This window comes from Aulonocara sp. 'chitande type north' Nkhata Bay, linkage group LG3 (genome assembly GCF_057382095.1).
Source record: "Aulonocara sp. 'chitande type north' Nkhata Bay isolate Kocher_YH1m ecotype deep benthic linkage group LG3, A_spYH_male_GT1.1, whole genome shotgun sequence".
Lineage (NCBI taxonomy): Eukaryota > Metazoa > Chordata > Actinopteri > Cichliformes > Cichlidae > Aulonocara > Aulonocara sp. 'chitande type north' Nkhata Bay.
The window spans coordinates 20,565,058-20,585,967 of NC_141346.1; the positions used below are offsets into that span (position 1 = coordinate 20,565,058).

General features: G+C 41.7%; 1 protein-coding gene across 2 annotated transcripts; it reads right to left on the reverse strand.

Moving 5' to 3' along the window:
• Positions 1-3,417: 3,417 nt before the first annotated feature.
• On the reverse strand, positions 3,418-20,842 carry LOC147334461 (uncharacterized). Of its 2 annotated transcripts, XM_086272546.1 has the most exons (20): positions 20,539-20,842; positions 18,799-18,879; positions 17,882-18,029; positions 17,656-17,783; positions 17,118-17,353; positions 16,516-16,589; positions 16,286-16,386; positions 15,949-16,175; positions 15,110-15,213; positions 14,917-15,018; positions 14,009-14,124; positions 13,053-13,288; positions 12,885-12,928; positions 12,675-12,790; positions 11,784-12,019; positions 11,445-11,554; positions 10,061-10,176; positions 9,462-9,697; positions 7,411-7,517; positions 3,418-7,186 (listed from the first exon to the last, which is right to left on the reverse strand). In XM_086272546.1, exons 1-20 carry the CDS (start codon positions 20,753-20,755, stop codon positions 6,091-6,093), a joined length of 3,831 nt encoding a protein of 1,276 aa, XP_086128672.1. In that variant the 5' UTR covers positions 20,756-20,842; the 3' UTR covers positions 3,418-6,090. The 2 variants fall into 2 exon arrangements, with proteins under 2 accessions (XP_086128672.1, XP_086128681.1); XM_086272555.1 differs by lacking the exon at positions 14,917-15,018.
• Positions 20,843-20,910: the final 68 nt, after the last annotated feature.

Below are 20,910 nucleotides of genomic sequence, written 5' to 3' on the forward strand. Positions count from 1 at the left end.
GACATTCACAATGACTAACCCCGAAGAGTTTTAAAATGACTGTGTGCTGATAAAAGTCCCACAGATTGCGGGGGCGGTGCAAGGGTGTTCACAGACTCTGGAAACAATTTGACGTTCCCTGTAGAATATCTGTAGCGAGTATGTCAAACACACCGCCTGTGGACCAGAACCGGCCTTCTGAAGTGTCCGATCCGGCCCACCGGATGGCTTTGCAGTTAGTAAAAATGTCAAACAACTTTTCACGGCATGTTGCAGCAGCAAGCAGCTTTTGAGTTCTTAAGTGTGAATCACACCATGAGAGTCTGAACTGTCAATCTAATGTGGAGTCAGAGGAATCATCAGTTATATGCCTCCTTACTGTCAAATAATCTGCCATACTTACAAAGTAGTGTTCTCGACCCCCACCTATTCACAGTTCAGTATTATCAGGTTATCTTCATTAGGATGACAGTTTAAGTTATATTTGGTGTTTGAACTATTAAAACAGGCAGTTATAGGTGTTTTTAGAGGGATCTCAGGTATTTGTGGATTTAAACTATTCACATGTGGTTATTGGGGGTCAACTGCAGTTGATGAACCTTTAAATAACACAAATGAAACAATGTTGTCTTTTCATTATTGAATTTTTTTTCACTTCTTTCTTTGCATTTGGGCACTTTGTTCTTGTTCATTGTTAGTACAGCGAACTTTGTGATACAGGCCTCTGAATTAATTAAGAACAACTATAACTAAGACCTCAGTCACACAGGCATACAGACTGGTTGCCAACCAACATATGTAATCCCAAGTCAATTGTTGAGTGGTTCGTGGAGGACGCTGGGAGTTGTCTGCCTAAAACTCATGGGAAAGACTGCACAGTGATGCACCAAAAACCTGCTCGTGATTGCTTTGGTCACTAGCAGATTTCTGCTGTTTCCCTCAGGTTGCATGGAAGATACAGACGGGTCTGCAAACACTTGCTAACTAAGTCCCAAGCTGTACTGAGACAGAGACCATTCATCTTCAAAATAAAAGTTGCACCTTACAAGAGCAGTTAGCTTTTTCTTTAGAGGCAAACTTCTCAGTTTTAAAACAACTCTGCAAGTAGTTTACAACCGTTGTCTCCCATATTAATTGTTGAGACTGTGGCAACCTGAGTGTCACCAAAAGAAATCTCACAAGGAGGTTTTCGGTGCAGCGCTCTCTTTACAAACAATTTCACCCATCAACAGCCAGAAACCTCCAGCAAACAGTCGGGTTGCACTACTTACCGCTGATTGCCAAAGAGGTGCAGGCCGATCTGTAGGCCTGCTTTACCGAGGTCCAACATAGGAAACAACCCACCAAAACAACATTTACTGTAAAATGATCAAATATAAAACTAACCTTCATACAACCGGCGTCAATTAGAGCTGGTCAAAACTTATCAAACATCTCCTGTAAACATAAAAATAGTTTTTGTTCTTGAGACTAATACGTAAACAGCAAAGAACTCATCCAGCAAAATTACTTTTGCCCCCATAAACAAATTACTCTGAAATACTAAAGATAAATAAAGGTTCAGATCTGAAACGGGTAACAACAAACTCACATTTTCTTATAAAAATAAGATGAAATAACATAAACAGGACTTTTAACTTTAAGGGACCTCTAATGAACGGAATCACATTTACTTTGTTAAACTTCCCATAGAAAAGTCTTCTGATGGCATCTGGTGATCATCTGTATTTCTCTTATTGTCAACAACTCTCCCAAATATGAACTAAATGTTTATTTTCAATGAAAACTATGGGCTCAAATTGTGCTCATACATATTTTGCATAGTTGTGAACTGAGTTTTGTAACCTTGTAAACCAAAATATCTGAACATTTTAGGTTGGTACATCTATAAAATTTCACCGAACTCTGACACGCACAGAATGTTTTCCTTCGTGGTGATGAAGGACAACGCTGGGCTGGCACGTGAAAGGACCATCACCCTTCCAGGACCTGAGGCTCCGTAAGGTACCCCTCCGACAACCACATCCATCTGTTCTCTGATTGGATTGTTAAATTTGTGATTGACATGACATTGACCAATTAGCTGAAAGGAAGAACAATTGGGTGAAAATTCATATTTGTAAGTTGAAACTTACACACAGCAAGGCAACTTGAGCACAAGGTTTTACACTTTGTTTGTTGCTGTGTATCTGTAACTAGACCTTAATAACAAGTGTAACTTGTGTAATTTTTTTTATATACAAACACACATTCTAATCTACAGGGTGGTCCATTTATATGGATACACCGTAATAACATGGGAATGGTTGGTGATATTAAAGTCCTGTTTGTGGCACATTAGTATATGTGAGGGGGCAAACTCCTCAAGATGGGTGGTGACCATGGTGGCCATTTAGAAAGAAAACTGTCACTAATAAAGAAACATCAGTGGCTGTCCTAGCTTCATTCAGCAAGAGCCCACATGTCACTGGAGAGTGGGATTAGTCGAACATCCCTTCAGCGGATATTAGCTACTCACAAATGGCACCCTTACAAACTCCAGCTACTGCAGCACAGAATTTGCAGAATGGGCAAAACAAAAATTGGAACAGGACGCTCAGTTCACGCAGACGATTTTGTTCAGTGATGAGGCAAACTTTTATGTGAATGGTGAAGTTAACAAACAAAACCACCGCTATTGGTCTGACACTAACCCACATTGGATGGATCCCTCCAAGACTGTTGGAACAACAAAAGTGATGGTTTGGTGTGGTATATGGGGTACAACGATAGTGGGTCCATTCTTCATCAATGGAAACCTCAAGGCCACTGGATATTTGAAATTGCTACATGATGATGTGTTTCCCTCTTTATGCACTGAAGCTGGCACATTCCCTGAGTTTTTCCAGCAAGATGGTGCACCACCACATTATGGGTGCCAGGTCTGAGCATTCCTAGATGGACAGTTTCCTGGAAAGTGGATTGGTCGTCGTGGGCCAGTTGAATGGCCCCCAAGGTCTCCCGATCTGACCCACTTAGACTTTTATCTTTGGGGTCATCTGAAGGCAATTGTCTATGGTGTGAAGATACGAGATGTGCAGCACCTGAAACTACAGATACTGGATGCCTGTGCTGGCATTTCTCCTGCTGTGTTGCTATCAGTGTGTGAAGAGTGGGAGAAGAGGGTTGCATTGACAATCCAACACAATGGGCAGCACATTGAACACATTTTATAAGTGGTCAGAAACTTGTAAATAACTCATGAAAGAATAAAGTTACGTTGAAACCAAGCACACCATTGTTTTTCTTGTGACATTACCGATAAGTTTGATGTGTCACATGACCCTCTTCCTATTGAAAAAACAAAAGTTGCATCCAAGATGGTCGACTTCTAAATGGCCACCATGGTCACCACCCATCTTGAGGAGTTTGCCCCCTCACATATACTAATGTGCCACAAACAGGACTTTAATATCACCAACCATTCCCATGTTATTACGGTGTATCCATATAAATGTCCCACCCTGTATAGACGCACAACCATAACACTTTCAGAAATTTTGGTTTACAAGGTTACAAAACTCAGTTCACAACTACGCATTTGATTTACAAGCACAAAATATTTTTGAAAACAACTTGAGCCCATAGAAAATGAGCAATGGTATAAGGAAATTAAACTTTTGGATTTGGAAAGTATTCAATGCAGCAATGTTTTCTTTACTGGTATCAACAATATGTGACATTTAAAAAAAAATGTAATTTTTAATTTTTTTTTAACAAAGCACTCAGAGAGCGCAACTCCTCCCAAAAAGTGAGGACTATATACTATAATGTTTATGTTTGATGTTTTTATTAAAACACGCTGGTGTCAGTCTGCTATGGCGTCATAATGGAAAAAACAAAACAACACAAATCATACAATCATACTTGGTATGGTTTCTTGAAGAAATTTTTTAAGAAGACTTTGACCTTGAGCGCTAACCATGAAGGTCAAGGTAAAAGGGTTTGCTAACCTTCAAGACCTAGTATATTGTTGCAAGGCTTGAAGACTATCTTAAAAAAACAAACAAAAAAAAAAAACGTGGGTAACAAAGCGCTTTATTTCTTTTTTTATTAACTGATTTTTTTAGGTTTGGTGTGACCTTGATCTGATGTTGAGCTGTTATTGGTATCTACCATCACAATATTTGAAAACTGTAGACACTAGACTGGCTGAGATGGCTGTAGCTCAAATGGTGCAGGTGACCACAAACCATTACCTGGAAGGTTAATGGTTTGATCCCAGTCTTCTCCCATCTGCATGCCAAATATCCTTGGAAATATACTAACCCCACGTTCATATTCCGATGCATCCATCAGAGTATGAATGTTAGATAGAAAGCACTTCGCATACAGCGTTTGAAAGAAAAAAAAAAGTGCTTGGGTGAATGTACAAGTTGTGTAAAGCGCTTTGAGTGCTCAGAATAGAAAAGCACTACATAAGAACCAGTCCATTTACCAATTAGACTGCTAAGGAACACTATATGGATAGTGCTTTTTGTAAAGTATCATTCCCTAAACTTGTAATCTATTGCGATACTATAGTTATCATTAATCCTGGGGTCTACATGTAGTAAAAACAGGACAGCTAGAGTTACAACTATGATTTTTTTTCAGGGGGGTTGTTGACAATGAGATAATGTAATCTTTAGGGCACAGAGGTACTTTTTTTAAAAGAATATGTAAATCTAAAAAAAAGTGCAAACAGAGAACAAGATCATCTGAATGTGTATGAAAAATATTTAACATTTCCTGCAGATTAGCATCAATCCATTACTTCCGTCCAAAAGTCACAGAAACACTAATTTCCCTGTACCATTACGCTTTGTTTGTAGTACTGAGTTAAATCTGCACCATGTTCATTCTCAAGAAATGTAACTAATAACATTTGGTGGACTACTGATTAGCATGACTTCCGTAAACGCTAGTTATGCTGACACAATAGTTGGAAATGTACCTTTTTTTCCTCCCATTTTCACAGCTCTGGCAGTTCATGTGTAGACTCAGTCAGTTTTGAAGTCTTTTTGTCCTTCCCCAGTTTCAAAGTAACTGCTGGTCAAGATTTAACAGCTCCTGGTTTATCACAATCAACTCAGTTTCACAAGTGCAGGTAAACGCCAGTGCAGGTTCAGCGCAGTACTGCTAATTAAGCTTCAATGTCCAGGATCTTTCCAAGGACTAAAGGTTCCTCCAGCTCAAATTATATCCCAAAAAAAGGAAGCTAGGCTTTGTTTACCATAGTAACCTTACATTTTAGTTCTTCTAACCTTTGAGTCGCTAACCATTATTTTGTTTTCTTTGATATTCCTTTGCCACATTGCTGCTAGCATATAGCAGCATAAACACGCCTTAATATGCTGAATCTTTGTCGAAAACAAAAAACCATAGTGAAGGAACTTGGAAAATTTGTGGACACTACATGCAAAAAGTTACTTTTAGAACCTGACCAATACTGGAGTTTTAAGAAGGATACCGGTAACTGATATTCTAATATCTCAGGTGATATTTTTAATTTTTCCACTTGAAACACGAAACATAACATTTGTTATGTGTACTTACTAATGTACTTATTTCTTTATTTTAAATTTTCATTTACTGGCAAATATCTAATACTGGCCAAAAAAGATAATGCCCTACCTGCTTTAAGAGCACTAGTTTTATTGGTAAACACAAAAAATACTCAATATTTACTTTGTTTGTAAACTGAATAACCTTTGGGTCTCAGAGTTTTGGTCTGAACAAATCAAGGCATTCGAAGGCCTCAGCTGATCCTGAGAAGTTGCCTTTCTGACATTGTGAAGAACACTGAACGTAACCATTAGTTTAAGTAAGAATAAAAAAAGCAGCCCACTGTTAAAAAGTGAAAGAAAACATGAAATAACTGGATGGTACCCTCTTACATTGGTGATGTTATCAGGAACCACTGTCATCCCTTGAACTTCAGCCGCTACCGTCTGGGCCGTCTTGAACACTCACCTTCTAACTATCTAGAAACCTATAAGCTAACTTTCCCCAGAGATCGGTTGGTATTGAGGGTGAGGCACATCTTTCCCCCTCTGGGTCACTACTGTACACACCCACCACATTTTAGTTTCATTTTTGGGGAGAGGGCATGCTGTCCACCTTAGCATAACTGTCTTCAGTTTCAACCCTACTAAGCTGCTCTGTTTGTTGGTGGTACTTCTTCTGGTGGATCAGGAGGTGTCTTCTCACACAGTGGCCCTGGCTGAAACCTTTCCCACAGTGTGTGCACTTGTAAGGCTTCTCTCCAGTATGGACTCTCATGTGAGTCACCACGTTTGACTTGTGAAAGAACTTCTTGTTGCATTTATCGCAAGCGAACAACCTCTCCCTGCTGTGGTTCTTTGTATGGATCCGTCTGTCTGTGGCTGCCGTGCTACCCGAGTGAAGTGCCACATGTTGAGACAAAGTATCCAGGTGGCGGAAGCGCTTCCCACACACATTGCAGCTGTGTGGCTTCCCCCCCGCATGATTGGTCGGCCGGTGAAGTTTGAGCTTCAACTTGGAAAAGTTTTTTCTGTGTGGCTTATCCACTGCATGGACCCGGGACTCATGGTTCTTCAGCACCCACTTCTCAGGGAACGCTTTGTGGCAGGTTCTACATTTGTACGGCGTGTTTCCCTTGTGTCGAGCGAGGTGACCCCTGTAGCCAACGACGGTGAGGAAGGACTTCCCGCAGATGTTGCAGGTGTGCGTTTTCTGGTGAGTCTGAAGATGACTCCTGAGCTGCTCTGCAGACACTGACTGCTCTCCACACACTCCACAGAGCCTTTCTCGCTCGTCCACATGACTCCAGGCGTGTTTGATCAGCATGTTTGTCGACCCACGTAAAATCTGGCAGACTTTACAGGACAGCAGAGCCTCGCTGTTGTGAATCAACATTTTCTGCTTTGCCTTCTTTATTCGGATGACTGAATGTTTGACTCGTCGATTCCCTTTCGTCTTCTCGGGTTCACCGTTCACCAGATGATCATTGGTTATGTTTGGTTTCTCATTGGGAAGCCCATCACTCAACTCGTTGTGTTCATAAAGTATTAAAGATTGCAAGGTCGAGAGACCAGTGTACTCCAAACCACCCTCAGATTCCTTCAGCTCCACATCTTTGTGACGTGATGTTGAGCTGTTTGAGAAAATGTTCACTGGATTTTCTTCCGGTTGATGAGGGCTTCTGTGGGAACAGAAATTTAAAGTTTAGGGCTTATTGTTGTTATTAATGACAAACAGTTTACTGGTGAGTTGAGATATTCAAAGTGGTGTCTGTGTAGCATCTTCTAACACCACAGAGCATGAATTGATTGGGAGTGAATGTTTCATAAAAAGCAATCTGTCCAGTTAGACTCTTTCAGCAAACCTCAGACTTTTTAACAATTGGATCTAACAGGTGGTGCTTACCCCATGTGCAGCCCAGTTTGCTCGGTAAAGGACGGAGACTCTTCAGTGCCGTCAACTTTTCTCTGTAGGTCAAGCTTTTTCGCGCTAGTCTGGACTCCCTCAGGTGCCTGCGTGAATATCCAAAACATAAAGTCGAATTAGAAATCATTAACCTCTGGTACGTGAGCATACATCAAAATAACTTTTAACCCTCTGGGGTTGCCGGACGTGCCGGCGCGTCAAAATCACATGACCAATTTAAGACGACACAGCTACAAGATGCAGCACGTCGGAGTCTCCATTTCAACTTGGCTCAAAAGTGCGGACTTCAAACTATATACCAGTTTTTGAATTGTGTCGATGGGCCACGTAAAACCAGAGTTATGATAAAAAATACACGCGATGTTTTTTTCTGAACAAAATAGTGGCGTTTACAGCGGGAAGGACGGTAAAAACTGCGTTTTCTACAGATATCGCTAGTATATCTCCCTTTGCGAGTGAAAAAAGAAAAAGAAATAACACCCCTTCCCTATTGGTGTTAGAGTTTACCATGTCAGCCAATCAAAAAAATGATAAGGCAACCTGTGACACTTGGTTGTTTAGGGAGAAGAGGAAGTTTTTAGGAGTGACACCCGCGACGGAAAGCGGGCGAGCGAAAGACAGAGTGAGAGAGTTTTCCTATGTGAGACATTAGTGACGTTTAGCGTGTTTGGAGGCTGTAGTTAGTGTGTTGTGTAGTTATTGTCTCGTATTGTGTGTCAGTTAGACTGCTGAATTTCATATTTGCTCTAAAAAAGCCGTCAAAGGCAGATTCCAGTGTAAATGCTGGTCCCACATGGAAAACTGGACGGATGCACCTCCTGCTGTCAGACCTGTGGTGTTCTCCTCTGTCTTATACTGAACACAAACTATTTTTTTTGGACTGGCACAAATCATTTGTGTGCCTTCTTATTTGGTGCAGAACACCTGATTGTTCTGTAAATAGATTTAAATGGTCATATAAAAAACGCCTGAGGTGTTGGCTGCATTTTTGGTAAATAGTACCTGATAACTTTGTTGTTTGCAAAACTTGTGCATAATTTTTAGAAATGTACAATTTCTATTTGCATTTCAAGTTATGAAAATGATTCGTTAAACATGTTTGTGGGTTTTACAGTAAAAAATATAACTTTTTTCTACTCAGATTTAGAATTTTTTGTCTGAATTTAGATCAACTGTGCTAATATAGTATACCAAAATGAAAGAATAACTCAAATTTCAGATATTTGAGGTTGTGCTGAAAATAATGATACCAAACAAGGCAAGAAAAACATATTTTAAAGGTGAAATATAGAGGTAAAATCAAAAGTAGTCAAAAACGGCCAATTATACCCTGGACGCCAGAGGGTTAAGGCCCCGTGATTATTTCCATTTGAACCTAGAAGTAAGAATTTTAGAGCTCCCAGTTGGAATTTTCAACTGGAATGTACATCTCAAGTTGAACTAGCCCTGACTTCACAGTCCAAGACATCCGACTTCTGAGGCAAATATAAAACGCATCAGTCACAGAGGCGTAGAGACTAGTAATCACTGGTTGCTAGGGAAAAGTGTACTTTACCTCAGTTGGTTGGTTAGTGGTTGCTAGAGGGTACTTGCTGTTGAGCGGGCGACATTTGCGAAATGAATACTGGAACAAAAATGTCCTACGATTGATTTGGTTGCCAGTAGACCTCACAGAAGGAGCCAACTTGTCTGCAAACACTTGCCAAATATTTGCTAAGTGGTAGTAAAATTGTGAAAGATGTGATGCAAAGAACTGGAGAACATGTGCCTTCAAAGTTGCACCTTATGAAATTTTTTGCCGACTGCAGCATTAAGATGGAAACTTTCCTTTGGAGGTGAATGTTATTAATTTACAGTTTGCATCTTGATTTGCTCTACCTTTGTAGAATGAAGGACACACATTTAAAGCAGAGAGCAGTGTTACTTCAGTTTTTGTTGGACTTATTAGACTTTTGGTCAATTAATCTATCTAGATCTTTCACAGACATTCTGAAGGACAACACAAATATCTACCCAGTCAGATGCAGTACCTTGAGTCGAACGAAGAGGACAATGCTCCCACTCGCCTTGATGGCTCTGTACAGCTCCTCTGGAGTCAATAGCTCTACTTTTAGAGGCTGCAGTCTTCTGTTCCTGTCAGCTGTGAGGACGTCAAAAGGTTTATCAGCAGCCATCTGAGGGAAAGTGGACTTCAGCAGTTCCACAAAGTCGGCCTCCTGCAGGCCTCGAGGACACTTCAGGTGATGAAGCGGGTACTTATTATACACTGAGAAAAAACAGAGAAGCTCCAATAGTCAGGCAGGTAGTTATCCATGAGACAAACACAACAAACAGTATGCTGACTGTACTAACATTAACAAGAAAAAAAGAGACAGCTCACCTTACAAGCTACTGCTGCATTAGGCCTACAGATTTTTTTTAAAATAAATTTGATATAAAACCCTAGTGACAGCAATCCTAAAGGCAACTTTGTCCAACTTTGCCTAATTTTCCAAATCCTGACACTGAAAGTTGAAAACCTAAACAAACACATATCTAAATAATCTAATTTTTAGGTATGGCCCTAAAAATACATATCAGTGCACATTTGTTACCAATCTGAACACAGAATGAGCAGTTTTAAATTTACCTTTAGGTGAAATCACATTGACATCCCAGTCCTGCACAAAGCGGATCCTGAGATCTACATGGGAGCTTGATTGGCTAATCCGAGGCCTACCAGGCTTCCTCCTGTCGGACTGATCCCTGGGAAACAATAACATTAGAGACAGACACCACAGCGTTACACTGGCCCCTTTACAGTTATTACCTTTATCTATTTTAATAAGTTGAACAAATGTGAGAAATATTTCCGGAAGCAGTAAAGATTAGCTTCAAATTTAAGTCCTGTCACTGCAGCAGAGTAAGACAATGTTCAGTACGTTTTTTTAATCTGCAAAAAAATACTTTTTTTCTTAGACCGGAAAAGTTGGAAGAGCGAGTGTCTCTGAAGGTTCTCAGTCATCCAGGTCATCGATCCCAAGACTTCAGCAGCAGGTCCTTGAGCTCCTGAACTGGGCCCATTGTTGAACCACCTTGGAACAGTCTTCGTATCTACCAAGCACTCCACACCAAGAACAACCCACAAAAAAGCTGGATAGAGCACGTTTTAATTTTCATCCACACCACCTTCAGCAACTGACTGGCTCAATGAACCCCCCACATTATTTAGTCCATTTTGGCCGGTGTGGTGGAGGACACCAAGGAACAAGGTCGTGTTGACTGGAGCATTAAAGTATCCCAACAAAGTTGATGCACAGGAATACTGACAATATTTTTCCAACTCACTGTCAGTGATTGTACATCAGTGAACACCACAACTTTTCTAAACTTGACAGAACTGGAGACTATAAAGTGCACCCTTCCACAGGTATGTTTTCTATGGCCTACTGGGTAACACCAAGGTCCAGGGAACCTCCATGTGAAGACACCACCTCAACTTTGAAATCTAGGAGCCTTTTTATACCTGCTGTGTGGTTATTAATCCCCAAGGAATTTATGTAAAATTATGACAAAGCTGACATCAAATTGATATACCAGCTGCTGTCACTAGGTCTAGCTGTACTGCTGCCACTCCAGGGTTGAAATGTTGGTTTTTACTTTTGTTTTAATGATAAATCAATAGTGAAGCTCAAAGTCACAGATTATACAGAGCGAGATCCTGCAACACAGTGCTGACATTATCTGAGTGAGGACACCAAAACAAAACAGCCGCCTCCTGTGCCGTAACAGTGAGCATAAATGGATTGGGCTGGGTGACGACATCACTGGCAGCTGCACTTGCAGCGACCAACCTGGCAGTATGCTGGTGCCGTGAAGTGCAGCAGCTTTCAGTGACAGTCTTGTTTCTTCAGTTACTACCTAACACTCACGACCACATGCGAGTTTGAAGGTTCAAGCATCATCACACGTATGTTCCTGTCTCTTTATAGATTTCTATTGAACGGCTAAGACTGATAGTTTGACCGACTCACCTCCCATGCATCACAGTTTGTTCAGGTAAAAATGACGACTCTGTAGCTGTGTCCACTTTTTTCTGCAGGTGTTCAAGCTTCCTCGCACCAACCTGGACTTTCTCTGGTGCCTGAAAGAGTTTCGTATTAAAAAAATAAAAAGAAAAGAAATTTTAAAAAAAAGAGAAAAAAAAAAAATCACAAAATGTCTTTGCTTCAGCAGAAAACAGTCTTCGATGCATGATAAGGGCATCCACATTTAGTTTCACGTTTGTACCAGAGAGCAATGTTGTACTTGCTGTACAAGGTTTCCGGATAATGTCGAGTAGGAGTATTTTAAAATGTAGTGAGTCACAGTACCTTCAGTCGAATGAAGAGGGTATTGATCCTTGATGAATCAATGGCCTTGTAGACCTGCTCTGGAGTCAGTGACTCCACATTCAGAGGTTGCAGTTTCCTGTTTTTGTCAACCGTGAGGATGTCAAAAGGTACGTTAGCAGCCAGCTGAGGGAAGGTGGACCTCAGCAGTTCCAGAAAGTCGTCCTCCTGCAGGCTGCGGTGACACCGCAGTTTGTGAAGTGGGTAGTTCTGAAATACTAAGAGGAAAGAGAAAAATTTATCCACTCAGTCACAGCTTGTTCAGTTATCCATGACGTGTACAACACATAACTAAAAACAGTAAAGATGCTGGGAAGCTTTTTGGCTGATTTATTGTTATTGAACTGAAGCAAACAACCACAGTCAGGGCTCTTATGAAAATGTAAAATCAGACTTTTTTATTTCTCATTCATGTTTTACAGCTTCAACCCACTCTGCTGGTCTCTAAAGACTGTTTCATTTCCAAAGACTAGACAAGTCAAGACCACGGTAATTCCTGCCCCGCAGGGAAGGAGTATGTAATCGGCTCAGTTCGTCTGCCTGTCTGTTAGCAGTCTAGCATCCACAGTAGACCCATGAGTACCTAGGGTGGCTAACCATTAGACCTTCATGGTTACTGCCCAAAGTCAGAGTTGACATTGAAAGAAAATTTCACAAAACCATTTCGAATAATATACAATATGCAGTACTTGTCATAGACCACACCATGCCGTGTCACCACAGCACAAGGAATAAAGTTAATTATTTACATTTACATTTTTAAGGACGGGCAGAGGACAATAGCTCTGCTGTCTGCTAGCATCCACAAGCTTGCTGTGTATGGATGGCAGCTGAAGCCGTTTCTGGACACACAAGTAGCAGCTGTGCATTTACCTTGGGGTGCGACCACCTCCATCTGAGAGTCCTCCAGGATGCGGACCTTCAGATCTACGTGGGAGTCTGATCGACTGAGCTGAGGCTTGCCCAGGCTCTTCTTGTCAGACTGAACTCTGGGACACAATAACGTTAGTGATGGAGATCAGGCGATAAAACGAGAGATTAAATTGATTAATGAGCAGCTGAGGCTTGTTAACATTAACTCACCTGGTGTCCAGTCTGGTTGGATTTGGGGTGGACGGACCGGCTCCCTGTTCCCCCAGAAGGTAAAAACAAAAAAGGTTTGTATCTTAAGTGTTTCCACCAAAAACAGCAACACTGTCCTTATTTTTATGAGCGACAGATCAGATACTTGGTCTCAAGTTTACACGGTACCTTCAGTCGGACGAAGAGAGTAGTGTTTCTCCTTAAGGTGATGGCTCTGTGGATCTCCGCCGGTGTCAGCGTGTCCACACTCAGCGGCTGCAGTACCCGGCTTTTGTCAGCAGTGAGGATGTCAAAAGGTTTACCTGCAGCCAGCTGAGGGATGGAAGACCTCAGCTGGTCCAGGAAATCAGCCTCCTGTAGATCATAAGGACACCGCAGCTCCTGAATGCGGCTTTTCAGAAACACTGGGAACACAAAAGCCAAGTAGGTAAGAGTCTGAACTAATAACACGAGTTACAGAGGATATACTGCTGCTGTAGCTTGTGCTGGTCACAGTCACAGCCGGCGTTTACCGAGAACAATCGAAAAGGTTCACAGTTATATATCAGTTACAGTCATTTGGTTTAAAACGACCCAATGTTATTTGAGGCGAAATTTCTTTAAATATGATTAATACGTTAACATGACTCAGACCCGTGTGTTGATTTTGTACAAGCCTGCAGGCACTCACAGAGCCTCTTTATAGACAGACTGTTAACATTTCAGAGTCTCAGCAGAAAAGCTTCCAGAGAGACACAAGCTGTCGTTGGGGCGACCATGGCTCAGGGGGTTGGGAAGCACATCTGTAACCGGAAGGTCACCGGTTCGATCCCCGGGCTCTCTGTCCTGGTCGTTGTGTCCTTGGGCAAGACACTTTACCCTACCGCCTACTGGTGTTGGCCAGAGGGGCCGATGGCGCGATATGGCAGCCTCGCTTCTGTCAGTCTGCCCCAGGGCAGCTGTGGCTACAACTGTAGCTGCCTCCACCAGTGTGTGAATGTGAGAGTGAATGAATAGTGGCATTGTAAAGCGCTTTGAAAAAAAGCGCTATATAAATCCATTATTATTATTATTATTATTATTATTATTATCACCTCATACAGGAACTGGAGATGTGACCTCAGAGCTAAAAGCTTTCAATTTACCTTGGGGTGTGAGCACCTCCATCAGAGGGTCCTCCAGGATCCGGACCCTGAAATCCACATGTGTGAATGGGTCACTGAGCTCAGATTTGGTAGGTTTCCTCCTAGCAGACTGTACTCTGAGACACAACACACAAAGATGAAAAAGGAGAAGGAAAGGAGATGAATCACAATAAAGCTCAAGATCCTGTTGAGACTTTTCAAAATAAACTGAATCACATGAAAGATGCAGAGTATTGACGGATGAGAAGCAAAAAAGAGCCGCCAGGTGCTAAAAAATAAACCTTAGACTCAAACGTCAGAACAGGCTTTTCCCTGCAGCACGCCGTGTAATAAAAACGGCGCCCGTTACAACTTATGACTAAAAATGTATTGTTTCATGCATCAGTTAAAACACTCGACTCCAGCTACACGACGCCCAGCTGGAAACACTTCGCGCAAGTCGAGCTGCCCGAGATTCACAGAATTTACAGAAAATGTAAAATTTTTGTGATTTATATCGTTATCGGGACGATAGATGTCTTATATGAGATTTTGGTCATATCGCACAGCCCTACTGTCTCGTTATGCATTTAACTTAAAGGAAAGCAGAGGTTTTGGCAGTTTGATGGTTCGCAGCATTCAGGTGTGTGTTAACAGAATGCTGAGGAGGAAAAACATCAGCAACGATCTTAAAGAAGAAACTGTATCTGCGAGAAAAAAATAGTTACCAAAGAATCTAACATCCATCATTCTGCTTCATTTTCTACAGTGGAAACATTCAAAGCAGCTGCCGATCTTCTCAGGAGTAAATGCCCCAGCACATTCACCACAAGGTCAGACTGTGCAATGCCCGGAGAAACTACAGGAAACCAAAAAGCTCCATCTCAGACTCCAAGGGCCTCAGTCAGCATGTTAAAGTTCACACACACCTCATACCAAGAGTCGGCACAGTGGGGTGATGATTTGGCCACTTTGCAGTCACCAGAGTCAAGTGCAGACCACAGCCTGACTGAGTTTGTTTTTCATCCTGTCTTGATATGCAAAACCTTAAAATTAGGCTTTTACAGATCTGTTTGCTATGGCTGACTAGCCAATATTTATTATAGTCAGGTTTTGACTTACCCGGGTTTCTTTCTGGTTGGTTTTAGGGTCAATGGAAGAGTTTCAGCTAAAACATCTCCTACACTCAGGAACTGTTTCGCTGAGGCTTGAAGCTCCTCCGACGGCTACAGAAGAAAGAAAAGATTTAGTGGTGTACTGTTGGTCTGTGTAGTTAAATGCAAATGTACGGTGCCCCCTGAGAGGACAAACGGACTTCAAGTTAAGAAAACACCAGCAATAAGAAAAACGTTGCAAAACACACAAAACACAAATAGAAAGAAACAGATTTCCAAAAGCACAAGGGAAGTGTTTCTGGGGAGACAATAACCCGACGGACCAGCTGCAGGAACCCAAAACATGCTAGGTGTGTTTTATCATGATTCATTTAATACTGATGATGGATTTTTAGGCTAATAGTTAGGCTAACACACTTAACTCTGATCTTTTCTTTCCTCACAAACCGATAGATCCTCCACTTCTTTTAAGTGTCTCTCAGTGCAGTTCTTAGCATATTTTGGTTCCTGCAACTGGTCCGTCGGGTTATTGTCTCCCCAGAAACACTTCCCTTGTGCTTTTGGAAATTTGATTTTTCCTATTTCTGTTTTAGTTTTTTCTATTTCTGTGTGTTTTGTGTGCTTTTGCAGCGTTTTTCTTATTGCTGGTGTTTTCTTAAGTTGCAGTCCGTTTGGCCTCTCAGGGCCACCGTACAAATGGCACTCCTGACTGGTCACACGTGGAGTTTTACAACCTATTTAATGCTCAAGATTCTCAGAAAACACAAAGACAGACAATAAACCAGATTATTTCTTTGTCTGCTAAGATTTTTTTAGTAGCAGACAAAGGTCTTTGTGAATCAGCACCTTCAGTCGGATGTAGAGCGTAGAAGTCCTCGTAGCCCTCTCCACCTCCTCCGTCGTCAGTGACCGTACTTTCAGAGGCTTCAGTTTTCTGCTTTTGTCACTCACAAAGAGGTCAAAAGGTTCATCGGCAGTCAGCTGAGGGAAGGTGGACCTCAGCAGGTCCACGAAGTCATCCTCCTGTAGACCCCGAGGGCACATTAGCTCATGAAGCGGGCACATCTGATACACTGAAAAACAATGAACACACATGGACAGGCTTTTACTATTTAACTTCACAGTCACAAAGAGACACAGTTTGTCCAAAGAGACACCAAACTGGAGGTTTTATTGGGCGCACCTCTGGCTGAGAGCACGTCAGACTTCATTTTACCCAGGATGCGGATTCTGATCATTACATGCGTCTGTGTTTTCCTGAACCCAGGTCTGCCCACCCTCTTCCTGAAAGAGTAAAGAAGTCAAAAACAACATTATAACAAATAATTTAGCCTTTTATATACGATGTATCTGTTTGTTTTTGTCCTCTATATTTACTGGTTATTTACAGCAGCGTTTGAATACTTGAGGTACCTCATGTGCTCAGCAGCAGCTTTATTTCCGTGCAATGGCTGAAGCTCCTCTTCAGCTTCTAAACTCTGCTGATTCTGAAATAAAGATGTTTTGACAGTTTTTTTTTAGAAAAATGGCACAAAAACGAGTCAGACTGCAGGACTGTTCACGATTCTTTCCTTATGAGAAGATCCCGACTAGACTGGCTGGATTGCAGCCCCACATCATGACAGAGCCTCCACTGTGTTCTACAGATGGCTGTGGATGCTCACTGTTGTATCTCACTGCACACCATGCTGAGATATGACACTTTTTTACCATAATAGCTCTTCAGGAATCACCTTGTTGGTGCAAAAATGCTTTACTTTTGGCATTTTTCATAGATTAATTTAATAAAACTAAAGAAATGAAAACAAACTGCCTGCAGATCCATTTTAAAACTGATTCTACGCCAAGTCCTCTGTTCTGTGTAGACACAACACTGGTTCATCCCTTGAGTTTGAGCCTTTTTATGCTTGAATGATTCATTCTCCAAAAGACACCATCAGAGCAACGAGCAAAGTCAAGAACATAGTTTACAGGAAGTTAACTCCAGCGAGGGCGTCACACATTAGGCACCTTACCTTCAGGCGGATGTAGAGGGCAGAATTCCCATTTGCCCTGATGGTCCTCTCGATCGCCTCCGGAGTCCACAAGTCTATTTTCAGAGGCTGCAGCTTTCTGGTGTTGTCAGTTATAAAAACGTCAAAAGGTTCATCAGCAGCCAGCTGGGGGAAGGTTGACCTAAGCAGATGCAGGAAGTCGGCCTCCTGAAGGCCACGACGACACTGCAGCTCATGAAGTGGGTACTTCTGAAACACTGCGATGCAGAGGGATAGACAAGTTTTTATCTAGACTGCAGGAAAAGCTTCACCCACAGACTACAGGCTTTGATTAAAAACACAAAAAGTGACTTGTTATTCATTCCTGTGCTTTAGCTGTATTTTACAAATGCTCCAAATAAGCTGAAATACATTATGAGGTATCTGCAGCAGTCACATTGCCCATAAAACTCCATGTCCTCAGTTTAAAATCATATGGGGAAAAACATCCAGAGTAAAATCCAAACCCTTAAAGATGCAACAGTAATGGTTTATTTATTTACATCTTTCTCACACTCACCCCTCTTTGAAAGCACGTCGATCATCGAGTCCAGGATGCGGATCCTGAGGTCCACGAAACTCTGCGTTTCACTGATCCAAGGTCTGTCTGCTCTCCGTCTGTCAGTCTGAACCGTGGAAGGCACGAGCCTAAAAAAGGAAAAGAACAAAATAACCTCAAGATCAGCAGATGAGTCACAAATGTTACAACAGCACACGCACACACAGAGCGGTGTCTGTACACTTACAGTGTGTCTGTATCTTGTAACCGTGGTGCTGCTTCATAACACTGCTGTGCCATCTCCTCCTCCTCCTCCTCCTCATCTTCATGTTCATCTTCCTCTATTTGTTCCTCACTGTAGCCTGAGAATCCCAGGCTTTGGCTGTCCTCCACCCCTGGAAACAAATTCAAAGTTTATTTATTTAGTTTTCCCACATGACAGCATTAATCATACAAATGTGCAACCATGAATAAACAACAGTTAACATGCCGCGTCAGGAAGAGGAAGAAACGCTATTACTTAAATTCTCGTCTTCAAATTTTGTTTGCTGTTAAAAAAACAATTATACGAGGCTCCAACGAACACTTCTATCACTACTTAGTCTGCCAACCATTATCTGAACATTAAAGCAGTTCTGTAGGACGGTTAATTACACTCTCCCCTTCAGTGCGTGAACATGTGATTACAACTGAAACTGTCCGTTGACTGGGGTCAAATTGCAGTCAAATATTTTTTTACCTGAACACTAAAAAAACTCCAAATGTTTGACTCTATCAGTCTTTTATGTCTCAAATTTGGGAAATTTTGTTGTTTCTGAAATTCAGCTTCAAATTCAGCTTAGTTAATTCAACTTATTACTAAGAGAAAAATACTGGGAGGTTATAATGCCCAACAAACTGTTCATTACAGCAATGCATTTGACAAAGTCAAATAAAAAGTACCAAATGACATAAACAGAAACAACAGTGGGCCCAGAGAGGATCCCTGCAGTACACCACATCTAATTTGAACTGCATTTATACAAACGAACATCAGTGTTTAGATAGATAGATAGATAGATAGATAGATAGATAGATCTCTTATGTTTCTGTGCATCTTGATCCATTACAAATATAAATATGACGACTTTGTTTACATATATCAAAGTAGGTTAAAAGTCATACTCTGCTCATATTTGTGCTGCTCCTGATCTTCTGGTAGTCGACCTCCTCCAGCCTCACAAAGGGAAAACTGCTCCTGGTCATCTGCACCATATAAGCATTTTAGTGTTATTAAGTAATAAAACAAAACAATCAAAAAAAAGATTTCACGTCAGAATTATTCTTATGAGCGCAGATGACACTGCTGATTAACGAGCAACCTGTTTCATTCTCTTGAGTCACAGCAGTAGATGAGTTAAGCTTTAGATTCACCTGATTTACATGTAAACAAACTGCAGACTCCAGGATTCCCACATTCAAATAGCTCTCACATATGGCAGCTATTTGGTGTCCATACAGGCTTTTGCGTGCCTGCAGGTGTTTCCAGGGGAAAGTCCTTTGTGTAGTGGTGTCTACATCGGCCTAATACGCCAAAGATTCCCAGTATGATCCCAGGAGGAGACAAAAGTCTCTTTATATTTGTGTCAAATCTGCTAAATCAAAGCACATGGAGCTACCTGTTGTTTCAACCCCAGAATGGTCAGGTCCAATTTACATACATTTTATTGTCAGAGGGTAAGTGGAACTGTTTTTAGCAAATGCGTGGACAAAACTTATTACACTATTACACAAACTACATACACGGAACAACCCATGGACACAGGCCAGCTGACAAGCACTTAGCAACAACTGGTTCCTAGGGAAACATGACTGTTCCTCGGCAGGTCAAATCAAATCAAATCAAATCACTTTTATTGTCACATCACATGTGAGTGAAATTCTAGAGTTGCTAGAGGTTCTTGAGTGACACGAGTCCTTTTTAACCACGTTGTTTCTTATTGGCTGCCCCTCGCAGAGACTTGAAGGCTAGAGAGCACATTTAAGGATATCCCGTTTCATGACATAGGCCAGATCCAACCATAGACAGCTGTAAAAAAAAATTAAATATATAAGGGATATGTTCTAAAAAATGGGTGTCTACAAAAAAATAAAGAACTGTGATTATTAGCAAGAGAAGTCAATGCTTATTTGAAGGTTCGCAAAGACATTAATGTGAAGATGAACGACGAAGTCAAAAGAAACACCCCCACCCGCCCCAAAAAGGTTACGGGTAATACCTAAACATTATATACGTTGGGAACTTAAAACCGCTGGTTTCACAGCACAGCTGTGTGTTAACTATAGCACAGTATTTTTTATAGTTGATTTAAATAAATTTCAATAGAAACAGTCATGGCAAGCGCTGTAAAATCGCACCACAGCGCTTGAACAAACACCGTTGTGTCCATGTAGCCGGCAGGCCGCCATCTTTGTTTTGATTCGGGAACAGCGGCGCAACTTGGGAAACGATTTAAAATGTTTATTTAAATCAGTCACTAGGATGGGTTTTTTAAGTCCCGATGACTCTGTCATCATTCTAGAGAGGGTTTTATAGCAGCTGTAGCTGACTTTAAACGACATTTCAAGGCTTTAAAAGCCCACCGGATTTCACTTAAAGAGAAACCAAAGGCTAGCTTTGTGACATTACCACGAGCCAATAAAAACTTAAAATTCTGAAATATGACATGGCTCAGGGGTGTTACATGTATACCAAATTAAGGAGTGTTATAATCAGGTTTTGAGATGAATACTCGAATGTCAATGGGCTTCACGTCAAGCAAAGAAATGTTAAATTAGTGTTTTGTAAACGGGGTTCGTCATTACGCGAGCTCTCGCTCTCTCCGCAGGAAACAACACACTGTTCTGTTATCCACACACACAGACCTAAAGCCTCTAACTTGACTTCAGGCTGCAGGAGCTCCAGCAGTCTCCTCTGCCGGTCAATCTCCTGCCTGAAACCCACAGCCTCCTCCTCGTAGTCGGCTACAGTCTTCTCCACCACCGCTAAGATCTCCCGGGCGGCCAAGGTGAGCTTCTCGGCGATGACTCCTCTCAGCATGTCGGTTTTGGACGTATTGGGGTCGGATGAGTCCGGCTCCATGGTGGGGCTCCGTGGGTCCCGCTCACTTCTTTACCGGAGATGAAACAATTAACGCGCGTGGGGGAACGTGCGGTACGGATGTTACACTACAGGCGACGTACAACAGCAAATGCTGCCCGGCTGGAAACATGAACCACAAACGAGAAAAAGACCAT